A 14521-nucleotide genomic window follows, 5' to 3' on the forward strand; every position below is an offset into this window, starting at 1 on the left:
GATGGTGCCCTGCCCTATAATTATATGCTGAATTATTGGTTTATTCAACATAATCAACGGCGAAGATGCAATGCAGAGTGTTTTACATGCTGCTTAGTAAAGAAATAACCCGAGTAAGAGTTTAGTGGTATTTTTAAAAAGCTCACTCAAAGTTATAACAAAAAAGTTACAGTGCGATCTATTACAAATATGTGTACCAAACCTATAGTTACTTAAATATTGAAATACTTAACAAAATACATATATATCGGATCGATGCGGAATCAATAGTCTTGGCCAGACTTTTTTTGTTTCGTGAACAATATTCATAAAACGACATAATGGGCCATAAAATATGATTTTTACGATACGTATCTTCGGACTATTATTAATAGTAAATCGAGCAGTTATTCGTTTCTTTCCCACAGCTCTTTGTTACTGAATAAGTTTCATAAACACAGACCATGTGTGTGATGTAGGCTGTCTACAGGCTACACAGAAAGTGTATTAGTTTTGAAACTTTAATAGGTGATTGTTCTGGATAATGGGTATCGCAAGTAGCGGCTGGCGAGAGGCAATTAAAGTTTTCTTATTTATCTGGCAAGTCATCGCGACATAATAAGAGTAGTTTCCAAGGGCCGCGCTTATCAATATTAATTGATCTTTGTAAAAGCTTTTGCGGACCTTTCATCGGATAATCCACTCGGTGGGTAACTAGCTCACAAGTATCTGCAGTTTTTGTTGCGATTTTTATGACCGGTCGAAGTAATTCTAGTAGATAGTAAACATAGCCATTCATCCAAGCAACGGTTGCCTGGAAGACATATCTTTTAGCGATGACGCTGCGTCTATTATACTAATCCAATCTTCAAACTTGTACTTCCTCAATGCTGCGTGTTCTATAATACTGTACTAAAGTTAAGCAGATATTCTATATTGTACGACGGAACCCTAACGCCCGGTCTCCTTGTTGCAGCGGTTCAAACTTCAAACTAGTACTTACTTTTTCAGCATATTTATGCTGCGTGTTCTATAATCCTGTACTAAATGCTAAGCAGAATATTGTATTTTAAAACGGTACATTGACGCCTGGCTTCCTTGTTGCAGCGGGCTGAACTTCCAAGACCTGATTGTGCGTCAGGGCGCCATCGACTCGCCGCCCAAGACGCCCTTCATCCTCGGCTTCGAGTGCGCCGGCGAGGTGGAGCAGGTCGGCGAGGGAGTCACCAACTTCAAGGTAAATGTTGATCTATTTGCTGTAGGTATTTTGTTATCAATAACCATTTGAGCACTAGTCGGTAGATCGGTCGTAGGTCTTAGGTATCCTAAAGAAGTTGAAATTTCGAAAGTTAGTGAATTAAATGCTCGTTCAATTTTATTGTGGTCATCATACCATCATAATGAAATGCATTATTCTGTTTTTTTATAAGTACAATCTAATATGCGTCTGTCATGTTACACACGCATACACGGGTTCAGTAACGAATTCCGATCTCAAAGTTAGATAAATCTGACCATCTGTCTTTAAAAGCGCTTGCAATATTTCAACACTTCCGTAAAAGGCGCTCGGAAATCCGTGGAATAAATACATATTATTGATCCGAGGGGCAGATTTATTTCGGGTCAAACCGCACAGTTTTATGTCGAACAAGCGCCCGGCTCCGGGAGAATTCTCCAGAGCTGTGTTCCATAAATATTGCATGAGATTCTTCGCAGAGGGGAGCCCTAATTAATGAGTAATCTTGTAAAGTTCACTTCACAAGTGTCACCGAGGTCACTTGGGGTGCTGAATCCGAGTTTTGGCGCAAGTTATTTTTGCCACAACGCAGACTTGAATTAGCCGACTCGCCGCTTCTGAGAGAATTAAATTTTGGAACGCTTTGGTTGGTACTTTTTAAATGTAATCATCCGAGCAGTAATGGCTGGAATCCATTCGCACAAATTAGGTTTCTTTCTGATAAAAGCTTTTCTTTCCGATAACAGTTGTTGGAACATTTTGTAATGTATTTCTGATAAAACTTTTCTTTTAAATAAAAATTATTGCTGCTATAACTTCTGAAAAGCTACTCAATTTATGGAGTAAAAATACCTACTTTCACTGATGCTGGCAACTCAGTCATTGGAGCCGATTCTGAAAGCACACATTTTAATCTAGGAAATGTTTCAGCAACCTCTGGTTACCCAATTGATTAAGTTATTAACACAATTATTACCTACACCCTCACAATTGGACGCCCCCCTCCTGTAAATAACAAAACTAAAGGAAACTTTGGCATCTTAGATTCTTCATATAGAATTCCGCCCAGCCTAGGCTAGTGTCAAACTCCTACATGATATATCTATTCAAGGCAATTCAAGCTGACCACAAACATTGTTCTTCTTTAACTGCCTCACCACTACTGTAGCAGTCAGCACTGCATACTCCTGTCTGCTCTTCATCAAAATCCATTACAATTACAAATAACAAATCTACTCTTCAAACCTTAGGTCCCTGATTAGCGATCCCAGGACCTGATCACGATGATGATACAATTCCTACAACACCCTAACTTTTTTCTTTCACCCAGGTCGGCGACCAAGTGGTAGCCCTCCCCGAGTACAAGGCCTGGGCGGAGCTGGTGTCAGTGCCCGCTCAGTACGTGTACGCACTGCCCTCCAACATGACTCCGCTGGACTCCGTGGCCGTGACCACCAACTACGTGGTGGCTTACTTGCTGCTGTTCGAGATGGCCAACCTGGCCGCTGGGAAGAGTCTGCTGGTGCACTCGGCTGGAGGCGGCGTGGTGAGTTGGATTGGATTGATATTACGTACATATGCTGACGATTGTAATCTCGCGTGATAGCTCGTGAGCCAGGGTACTTATCTATAAACGTAGATGTGCAGGTTTCATCAAGATATTTTCACCTTCAAGTTCGCTTATCATGCTGTTACAGGTTTTGGGGTTAAAGATAGGCAGCTAGATGGCATTTACTGTGGCTGTGGGAGAACAGTGAACGTGCAAGCGTGGCTGATGATGATGGTCCCTACAAATTACTATCGGGGAAATCCATGCTGTACCGATTTTAAAATAGTGTCCCGTTCCTGATACTGGGATAGTTAAGGATATGGCCGAATAATTGAATATCTTTATGTCTACCTATATTTGCGTCGAAAATTTGTCCTGCAGTTCAGCCCTGAAAGGTTAACAAACAAGTGCTCAAGCTACTTGCGTGTTTATGATATCACGCGGATACGGTTACACATGCAGTTTTACGATTATAAACAGTTCAATTTCACGAAGTGTTAATGAGGCATAGCAGAAAAAACTGTCGGATTACGATTACGACCCAGATTAAATGCAGACGATAAAAAAACAACAAACACTGAACAGCTCCTGAAATAATATGACTCACCCTTACCTAAGGAGGAAGTATAAGATCCCAATTGAGTGGTGTAATTCGATCTCAGTTCTTCTTCAGTGGCTTGAGATTTAATTTGTTTTGAGCTTAGGGTTGCCACAAATTGACGCGTTTTTTTGCCAAAAACATCGTCAATTGCATTAAAATAATTTATTTAGTAGGAATGAAAATACGCTGAAACTATATTAACTGACGCCCTAACTTAATATCTAAATGCATAATGTCTTAATGACATGTATCTTTGTAGGCCAATGACTTTACATACATTCTCCACTTACATACGTTAACGAAGAAGATAAAAATGCTTCACTTAACCCATTTAATGCCTAAATAAGTACATTACATATTTGTTATTACTTTGCGCACGCTAAAACCTGTTGCACACATAATCCTGCAACTTCTTGACGTGAATCATAACATAAATATTATCAGCATAATATTGGTTTAGCCAAGTACTTACTTAAGCCTCGGTTTCTTCGAGAACAAGGCACATCTGCTGTCTATGTCTAGCCCTCAAAATTTCATGTTTAATTTAGGTGTAAGTTACTAAACACAATAACTATAAGTACCGTAACGGTGTATAACACTACATTGTTCCTTCGGAAACCCACAAAATTAGGCACAATTATTCATGGCAGCCACACCTTAAAGGTTATTCTCGTCTGTAACAGCCAACTTCGCCTTCGTAACAGCGAGTACCGACAACGGTTGTACCGAACTTCATAAATAGCCGCGTAAACAATGTACCTAACTAGTCATAATTGTTGCTCTAAATTGGTGAGGAAAAATTCCTGCCGACTTCCGCCTGTTACGTCATACAACCCTATACACTCCAGTCATTGACTTCGAAACCCGAAACTGTAAGCAAAGAAAGGGCGCTTTAAATTGGCCCAAAGACACAGACATGTGGGGTGACGCTGCGGTTCAGAACCAATTAGTTTTAATAGCAAGAGAAATAAAAGTTTGGAACGACGCCGTTGTAGATTTGTCTTATGGCTTAAGTAAAAGCAAAGAGAGCACTAAGTGTGTCGAGAATATTAAATTGGATTTGTAAAGTTGAGATAAAGAAGCTACTGGAAGTGCTTAAGAATTTAAACATTCACTTCAAAGTGCAGTTAAAGTAGACTCGCAGGATGTTTAACTGTGACGGAAGAGAGATTCAGTAAAACGGGGCAATTGGAGGCGGAGATTGCTTGCAGGGGATTAGCAATAACTTTAGGTTAACATGCTTTCCAATTTAGAACTTGACAAAATTTATAATCCCAGTCTTCCTTCAATTGAACTGTAATAAATTTTGATAAATCTATATGGTTATTATTTTATTACTGTGCAAACGCATGGGTACTATAATCATCTTATGGTTATTCATCTCAGTGAGACTAGCTTCACTTACTATCACATAGGTTCAGAAAATAGGTAATAAGTTTTAAATTTATGTTTACGATCTCCTCTTTTTTGAATTTGCCTTAAAATAAAGATATTTCAATTGCAAATTCATCCCGGAATTCCTACGAGAAATTCTAAGCATAGCTATCAAAAGCAGCTTGAAGCGATCTAAACCAAAACATCCCTCCCTAAGAGCCAAATCGTAGCCTAACTTTCGAAGGCGGTATCTCAAATATCGCATGAGAAACTCCAGCCTAACCCCTACTTCCCCCCACAGGGCCAAGCCGTGGCGCAACTAGCCAAGACCGTGAAGGATGTCACCGTGTTCGGAGTCTGCTCCAAGAGCAAGCACGAGGCTCTGAAGGCCAACAACAACAACATCGACCATCTGCTCGAGCGAGGCAGCGACTACACCAGCGAAGTGCGCAAGTAAGTAACATTGTGATGATGTTAGTCTGTAAGTTTTAGGGCTACTCGGCCTTCTTGCAGTGAAGAGAGGATTCCAAACAGGCCCTGGCACATTAGACCAATAGCGATGGAGCGGCATAGGGCGCACCAAAGGAGTCGTGCGGTTTTGACATATTCCAAGTGCTCTTCACCCCCTCCTAGGTCTCTAAATAGTGCCTTCTGCGCATTAGTCAAGATATATGATTTCTAATGTAACTTAACTTTAGAATGACGAAGACGACGTTGTATTGGACAGAGGGTAGTGGTTGAATGAGGAAGAGCTAGTAAGAATCTTGTGATTCCCCTAGGGAGGCCGCCTTGTGTATTGGCCAGCGCAGTGTAGCAATTTTTGATGTAAATCCTGTCAGATATCTCAATGTAAGTCCAGCAGTGGGTCGGCTGTTGGTGATGGTGTGATGAAGTTCATTTTATTATGTAGCTATATGAAGTTGGAAAAGGAAAATAGTCCAATTTTCATAATGATATCCTCTGGTCAGACAGAATAAACAGGTTTAAGTACACACTAACCACTACACGATTCGGTCGTCATTCCGAGTTTATTCTTGTCTAATTAAGCCAATTCAAAATTTCGCTATATCATGCACTGTGTTAATTAAGTATTAACAGTTGGTTAGCTAACACCTAATTAACTAGTTGGTACATATTAAGTTTTGTATTCTACTTACCAAAACCGTGAAGCCAGGCCAGACACAAATTTCAGAATAACCTATGTATAGGTACCTAGTTCGTTAGTTAGGTCACCCAGTATTGATCGACCACGCCCCAGCGTCCTAGCCTGGCCCTAGTGCGTAAGTGCGTAAGCACTATGTACCTTTCTTTCATGGCTTCATTACTTTCATCTGTATACCAGCTATATAGCCTTAGCTTGAAGCACTACCTACATTTAGTAAGCTTTTATTACGTTGTTCGTGAGAGATAATTTAACTGAGACTTAATGCCCTATTATTTGGAGACCCTAATTATTTTTTTATAAACAGTTTACGGATTGGCTGTTTTGAATAAGTAGCCCTTCTCGATCGAACGTCTCATTATTTCTGTTCCGTTCACTTACCTAAGTACACAGTTTGGGTTGAAATCCTTTTGTATTAACTTCTTTTAGCGCTTATAAGTTGTTTTTGCTATAGACAAGATCGCTAAATACCGACACGTTAATTCCCGTAGTTTTACTTCAACATTTTTTTTATCTTATTGAGGAGTAGGTACAGACCTATGTTAGTTCTCTGATATCTTTATAGTCTAGTAAGTACAACAAGCAATTTGCATGCAATTATTATGTACAATCCAGTTTTTCGCACGCCCAAAGTCGAGCCACGGTCGCATCGCAGATAAATTAATTATCTTTGTTGTGGTTCTCCTAATTAAAATAACAGACGTAACACTAGACGAAATTAATGTGGCGATGATAATTGAGATACAAGTGAATGATACAACCGGTCCACGCCAATTTAAACTTAACCTAGTCCAACGCTGCATTCTGGTAATAGTAAGCGATGAATGAGTTTGGCTCCAAGAATAAACAAACTGCTGTCTAAAGGCGAGTACGGACTAGATTATTAACTTGAAATTGCAACGGAGCATTGAGTAGACAGCAATGTTACCAGCGAACATGTTGTTTATGCCTCGATTATCAGTAAAGCAAATCGGACTGACGCACCAAACACACAACAATCAATTATCTAATGTATTAGTCAGTAGCCAAACGAAAAAAGCCAGACACATTGAAGTGTTAGGCGCTGGGCTCATACATTACCGTGACGCGTAGGGCTGTACCAAACAATTTCACATTTGCATGACAAAAAGCAGCCGTTTGTATGAATACGATCTGCGGATGAGATCAAACGATATGTCGACAGTCAGCATTGAGTGAGCAACAAAGTATATTCGCGATCAAAGCCTGTCAGAGACCGAACCTTCAGATTAGCACACATATTTTACTTGAAAAGAGATTCGTTAGTTTATTTGGTATTGAATTAAGGTACAGCTTTTTATCCTTAAGAATTTAAAATCGCGAGCGGCTGAAGATGAATTACCTCATCCACTACTATTATAACAATAAATTTATAATGCAGACAAAAGAAACAAGCGATTCACACACACGTGAGAAATGGCTTCAAATGCGGGAATTCTAAAAATGAAGGGATTTAGTCACGATGAGTTAAAAATATTCGTATCTCGCGCAGGCGGCCCTTAAATCTTCTTCTAATGCCTTGTTTATACACGGAGGTACACTGTGTAGAATGGAATCCGACATTTGTGTGATCATTAATAGATCAAAACGATTCAAAACGCTTTTATTATGAGTTGCCCATCTAGTAAGCTACAAATAAATACAGCTTTACAGATAGTTAGGTCTGTAAAATATTACGATTGTCGTTGAAAATGATTTATTAATGGATATCTGATAGACAATTAAACATGATAAGGAGGACTCCATTCTCACTGCATAATTGGATCGCCAAGGAAAGTTCATCCTCTAAACAAAACAAAGCAAAATGGATTTATCGTAACTTTAAATACCCTTTACGACCGCTTCTGTCCAACTTGATAGCCAATTTAAAACAAAATTTACACATTACCGAGTTTGCACAACCGGCTGGGAAACCTATCAACTTTGAATAAAGTTAAATTAAACCTTTGTCGTTGTTTGTTCACAACTTGGATTGGAATAATCCTTTAGTTATAATGTTATAATTCAGTCCAGCTACTGTTAGTAACAAACACTTAGTTACTTAGTTTATGTTCACGAACAAAATGTTATTAATTGTTATTATTAGAGCAGTTTATTTCTAGCTGGGTTAGATAACTGCTTCTCAGCACATCACACTTGATAATTTAATGAATGTCACTCAAAATTAGACCTTATAACATGATGCTAATTCCTCTGTTAAATTACGGGCCACATTACTAATTTAGAACGAAGATACATTAAAATGTTATAAAAACCAGCCTTCAATAAAGTCTATTTTAGCTGTGAATGTGAGAATGTATTAGTGATCTGTTTAAATTAGTCTTGATTCGAGTTAATTGTTACGATTATAACCCGTTCTTTGCTTACAGTATAGATATGTAGTAATGAAGTTACACGCATTCCAATATTTCCACTACGATTGGCTATCTATTTAGTAGTTAGTATGAACAGAATGTGCTTGTAGAGTACTTACTGATTTTAAATTCAAGCTTTAATAATAATAAGCTCGGCATAAAGTTAATATTTTTTGCTGAAAGTGTTCATTTTAATTGGATTTTGAACTCGTTGTTTAATTATACAAAGCTTCCCTGTGACATCACAGCACTGTATCTTAGGGCGGCTGTGTCCGTCGAGTTATCCAGATAGATATATTGTGGTACTACATTTTATTTATATCTGGTGAGCTCTCAACGTAAACAAGTTGAGCCACGCAAGTTCAATGTGAATAAATATAGCTCAGTTAGTACATGCATAATATTGGGAGTACTTGTTATTGTCTAGGTATGCTCTAACCAGGTACTTACATTATATCGTTAGAAAGCTTTCATCATTTTAAATCACAAACAGAACATTCTCGCCCGACTACGCAACGGTAATGAGAAAAGTAATAAGTTGTTGTGTTTGAGTTGGAAAAAGATGTTAAAATTGAAGAGGGTGGGCGGTAGGGTGAGTGAGTGATATATTGTTGACTCATACGAACCCTGAAGGGCTTGAGCACCCTAATATATTCCATTATGAAGCTCTACCTTATCTGATGTAGTATAAAGTATAACACATATTTACGTCACGTTCGGAGCTTGTTTTTTTATTCATAATCCAAGCTATGCCGGTTTTTATAACATCTCCCGTCGTAACAGCCACATGGCCACTTCACTACACATCAAATTGAAACATAAAAACGACAGAGCTTAATTAATGAAGCAAGTAGGTATAAGCTTTTTTAATTAATAGTGTGATAAGCTGCCCGCCAACGTAGGTTTTCGGCTACTGCTAAAGCAATAACAATTTTAAACTGACTCATGATCTCACTGCCTATTTCAATTCAATACTAAATTGAGATGTTACTAACTACAGTCTTGTCTACAATCTTGGTTTTTCAACCATTGAAATTGGTCTATCGGGCGGTTACACCAGTCTGCAAGCCACTTGTAGCTATCTCATCTATGTTCTACCATCGGATCGTGCTCTTGAACTTGGCAACTGTAGTCTAGAGCGGTGACTCAGCCGTCAGGTTGGTAGCATCCACACGCAGTGTTGCCAACTACTTAGATCTAATTTAACTGCTTCCGTTTCCGTTTACACGCATGTTGGAGTTATTAGGATAGCACATGCAAGTGTTGGTCAGTATCGTAATGGCAGTAATTGTGTTTTATTTTCTCTCGTAAACTAGCATTATACCCAATACGTTATTATTACGACATGATAAATATTAAAATGTAACGCTTCATTCATCTAATACAACCGCATCCACTGATGGACTGCTTAATTTATATTGGGCGAATTTTAGATCACAATATTATTATTTCAATGCCTTTGTATGGGTATTTACATAATAGAAACTTGGACAGTCTTCAATCTACATCTACTTACCATATTAGTCTCGTAAGTTAAGGCTAGTCAAATGAACCAGACACCACGCGGGACCATACGTGAGAATCATGCCCACGGCACACCATCGGCACCTTCAGCACCTGCTGAGTGAGACAACTTTTACCTTATTTAACTGTGTCACCAATTTTTAGCACATGCTGAGTGTGACACCTTTTGTCTAACCTGTCATGTGTTTCGCAGGATCAGCCCGGACGGCGTGGACATCGTGCTGGACTGCCTGTGCGGCGAGGAGTGCAACCGCGGCTACCAGCTGCTCAAGCCCATGGGACGGTACATACTCTATGGTAAGACTTTTCATAATTATCCAGGTACATTTTAGACGCAAACTTTTAGATAAGTACCGTACCGTGACCACTTCGAGTTACCAAAATGTCGCGCTGCTGCAACACGGGGTCGTTATCGACATAGATAAAAGTTAGTATATCGCGATTCGACATAAAACGACGTTGATAACGAACGAACCCGTGTAGCGTCCGATCGGACATACAACCATCAAACAAAAGAAAAATCGAGTATAGGTATAGGGTAAACTTTTGTATAATTAATTCAATACTATTACGATATACTTTTTGTACGGGACTGTTAAGTTAAGTTTTGAAACATAATAACAATATTTTTATGTTCAAAAACTGTAAATGGAGAGTAAACATTTTATAGCCGTAAAATTCTATAATATCGCTATGAAAATAAGTGGCACTTCATTAAAATAAGACAGTAAAGATCCTTGATAGTGCACCGGCGCCATATTTACCACTTAAAATGGCGATTAATAAGAGTTGGCGTGCACTTTGTCATATCAGGCATGACACACAGTGAAATGGCAGACTTGTTTAGATCTCAAGAATACACTATGTATCATACCAGTAAAATGGAGTGGGTATAAACCAACTTCTTGTGTAAACTACTGTTTTAAAAGGGTAATTAACAACTGGAAAATAAGTAGTATTTCGTCTACATAGTTAACAGGAATTAGGATTTGATTTATACTTCTAGTTGAAGGTGTCTTGTCTTAACTTCTTTGAAGTTCGTGGAATCTCGTATATTATACAGTGTTTAGGTTTTTTATTTATTTTGCCACTATATAGAGCAAGATCTGTTTCGGGGAAAACGTATCAAGCTTTTTTAAAACACAGTTTAACTTATAAAGACTCAAACACAGATTTTTCTACACTTTTTCTGCTTACGTCCTAGGTACTAAACGCAATAAACCACAGTCTGACGGAAAGTCAACCGCAGATGTTAGCAACCTAGGTGACCTAGGTCGGAGCTGAGTGCTAGAGTGTGTTTCTAACGAGTGGTTGTTATCTACAGGGTCGTCCAACATCGTCACCGGAGAGACCAAGAGCTTCTTCAGTGCTGCGAGGGCTGTAAGTATTTTTAATTTTTTATATTAAATTTTGGACGACCGAATGGCGTAGTGGTTAGTGACCCTGACTACTGAGCCGATGGTCCCGGGTTCGATTCCCGGCTGGGGCAGATATTTGTTTAAATACAGATATTTGTTCTCGGGTCTTGGATGTGCCCGTAAAATGGCAATAGGCCCGCCCCCTATTACATTGGGACTAACATAACACTGGCGAAAAGTGGGTGCAGCAATGCACCTCTGCCTACCCCGCAAGGGAGTACATTAGTACTACTAGTTTTTTTATATTAAATTTAAAAATATATAGATACTTACTTACATAGGAGTGAAAAACCTCGGCAAACTACTACATATAGGGATGTTTTAATTTGTCGCTTGTATCTGTGTAGTGAGTGTCTATAGGTATATTTACTTTAAAAAACTGCGAAACTCGAGCTTGAAAATAACTCAGAACTCAAAATTATAAACCTTTGTAAAACCGGGCCTCAGAAAAAGTACCCAGCATTTTTTTATTAATTAGATCCATCATTCAAGTTAACGCAAACAAAACGTGTCTAATAACTGTAATAACTTCTCGAAAGAACAAGTAATTCAAGTCAAATTTGTATAACAAATTGTGTCGGCATCAAGTTCAAACTTCAATAAAAGTGCCGTAAATCCCGTAAAGTTGGAAGGAAACTTTTCTGGATATTTTTATAATTGAGATTTATAAGTTATATTATAATTATGTATACTATCGAAGTATGAAACTATATATTTTCCTATAGCTTAATTAAAACCAAAACTCGCCATTGCATAACTTCAGCAGGTAGGATAAGTTTGATAAAAATGTTTGCATACCCTAGATCTTATTCTATTTTTTATTCCAGTACACACAGATTCAGAATAACCAACCAAATTAAAATTCCTGCAAGAAATAAACTAAACACACCACTAAACATAGAGCTTACATAAACTGGGAGGTACCTCACAAAATACACTCAAATATTTCACCGGCATGACGCAACTACAGTTTCCCACTTCGGCCTTCGTAGGGGCAACCAAATTTATCTTTAAACTAGCTCTTATGAAGCTGGTTGGAAGACTTGTTGAAGTGTTACGCTTTGCGAATCCGCTGTAGTACAATGTTCGTTTACAATTTCCTGAAACGGCGGCCGATATTTACAAATACCGCACCGGGCGGCGGCTGGAAAATGAGAAGCGGTTGATTTAGCTACGTACATTGTTGTGGCGATGAGGGAAACATGGTAGCATATGGTATGTTAGGTATTCATATACAGGGTGCTACATATGAATACCTAACATACCATATGCTACCATGCAAATACCCTTCTTGCAAAACTCTGCGTGGCTTGTATGTAGCTAGCAAAATGCTCCAACCGTGTACAAAGCAGTAGGTATTCTTACACTCTAAGAAATAAATAAAAAGTTAACAAACAAATGAATACTGACACAGAACAGTAACAAGCTGAACAGTCATCTCTGTGCAACAACGTATTAATTGCATTCACACATGAACAAACACGCAGTCATGCACCCAGTCATGCAGTCAGATGGTCCCTCATGCGACAACTCTGATATCACTCAAATAAACGAGACATAAAAGCGATGCGTTCGTTACAAAGTACTGTATAAACGCTGAAATATATTAAGAGTAAAAGTTGGTGTGCAGTCATGTGCAATTCGTTAAAACTATCTCTAGATTCACGGGTCACCGGGTTAATTGAAAATTCTTCATACTCAGCAAATCCTGAAAACTTATCTTGATTGAATAGACCTATCTAGAAGTTTCCTCTACATAGGGTGCAAGCTAAGCAAACTTCCTAGTACCTACCACGCATTTAAATCTTATATTTTTTGCCGACGCGACGCCGTGTTAGTATAAAAAAATAATTACTTACCACTTACCACGAAGAACATTTTGCATTTCCACTTTTTAGAAAACATTCTCACTTATTTTACTTACTTTTTTACTCACTCATGTACTTAACCTCTCTCCGCAGTGGTGGCAAGTGGACAAGGTGTCGCCCATCAAGCTGTTCGACGAGAACAAGTCGCTGGCGGGGCTGAACCTGCGCCACCTGCTGTTCCAGCACGGGCGCGCCGAGTACGTGCGCCGTGCTGTGGAGGCGGTGTTCGCGCTGTGGGCCGAGGGGAAGGTCAAGCCGCTGGTGGACTCTACTTGGGCGCTTGAGGACGTGAGTTGATTGTCTTTTGTCTATAGTTTGGAGCCCTTACGCAACAGGCGCGACGTCACGCACTTTCCTATAGAACACATGCCAGGAGGGAGGCTGCTGGCATAACATCGCAGTATGAAGAGCATGAAGCATCATAATGCAGCAAATTGGAATGTGTGTTTGTGTTTTGTTAAAGACATTTGAAAGAGGAAAGGATTTCAGTGTGGATAAAACAACCAGATTAGAGCCGTAGATCTGCCATAATTTAATTACAGAATTCTGAAAAGGTTTAAATAAGATATAGCTGATGATATTCACCTTACAAGACACTCTGCTTATGTCGCATTAAAGGAGATTATATCTTCGCACAATAATAGACGAATAGCCTTCAAAGTCTCCCGTGAATACGATTTAATCTAGGAAGGCCCGTTCCTCATTTACTATTCCAAGCTGCTGACTGCTGTAAGCTAGCATCTGTATAGTCATTAATCACAATCGTTTGTGTTCATCCCTTTCTTCTCGCCTTCACCCCTTCAATTCATCCTTCATTCCCCTATCTTACGAGTAACAATGCAGTAAATCGACACAAGCTTCTATAAATAGAGAAACAATAAGTTGGGTTAGGACTTGTGGCATGATTGTTACCATATGCATACGTGTCTTACTTTTTTCATTTAAAAGAGCTGCTTATTTATAAGTTCTGATTGACAACACTTACTTCAAATTCTTCGTTGGAGTTCTTCCTAAGGGCTCTCACAAATAAACACTACACGACGCCCTAAGTTCTAAAGTTTGTAACAATGTATGTGAGCTCCATATTCACCGAAACATTCCCAACAGGTGGCCGAGGCCATGCAAAAGATGCACGACCGCAAGAACATCGGCAAGCTGGTGCTGGACCCGTCGCTGGAGCCGAAGCCGAAGCCAGCCACCCCGGCCAAGGAGAAGAAGTCCGGCAAGGACAAGAAACCAGCCAAAGAGAGCTCCGAGGAGAAGAAGGACAAAGAGGCCAAGGAGGAGAAGCCAGCAGAGAACGGAGAGAAGAACGGGGAGAAAGCCGGTGAGGAAGCGCTGACCAATGGCAATGGTAACAGCGACGAAGGTACGTCTCTAACTGATGCGCCAAGCATGCGATAGCGTAGCCTGCTTCAAGACTTTTTGGTTTGTTTT

The 14521-nt window shown here is 39.3% G+C and overlaps 1 protein-coding gene across 3 annotated transcripts in view; it reads left to right on the forward strand.

Moving 5' to 3' along the window:
* LOC105393522 (synaptic vesicle membrane protein VAT-1 homolog-like) overlaps window positions 1–14521 on the forward strand; it is a 35369-nt gene that overhangs the window by 17362 nt on the left and 3486 nt on the right. The window contains exons 2-8 of one of the 3 annotated variants that reach the window (XM_048627791.1): window positions 1087–1216; window positions 2547–2762; window positions 5042–5193; window positions 9992–10095; window positions 11123–11178; window positions 13178–13372; window positions 14192–14453. In XM_048627791.1, the coding sequence (XP_048483748.1) occupies window positions 1087–1216; window positions 2547–2762; window positions 5042–5193; window positions 9992–10095; window positions 11123–11178; window positions 13178–13372; window positions 14192–14453 (1115 nt within the window). The remainder of the gene's footprint in view (window positions 1–1086; window positions 1217–2546; window positions 2763–5041; window positions 5194–9991; window positions 10096–11122; window positions 11179–13177; window positions 13373–14191; window positions 14454–14521) is intronic. The other 2 variants (XM_048627792.1, XM_048627794.1) reach the window with 2 other exon arrangements.

Source organism: Plutella xylostella, chromosome 19, assembly GCF_932276165.1.
Source record: "Plutella xylostella chromosome 19, ilPluXylo3.1, whole genome shotgun sequence".
Lineage (NCBI taxonomy): Eukaryota > Metazoa > Arthropoda > Insecta > Lepidoptera > Plutellidae > Plutella > Plutella xylostella.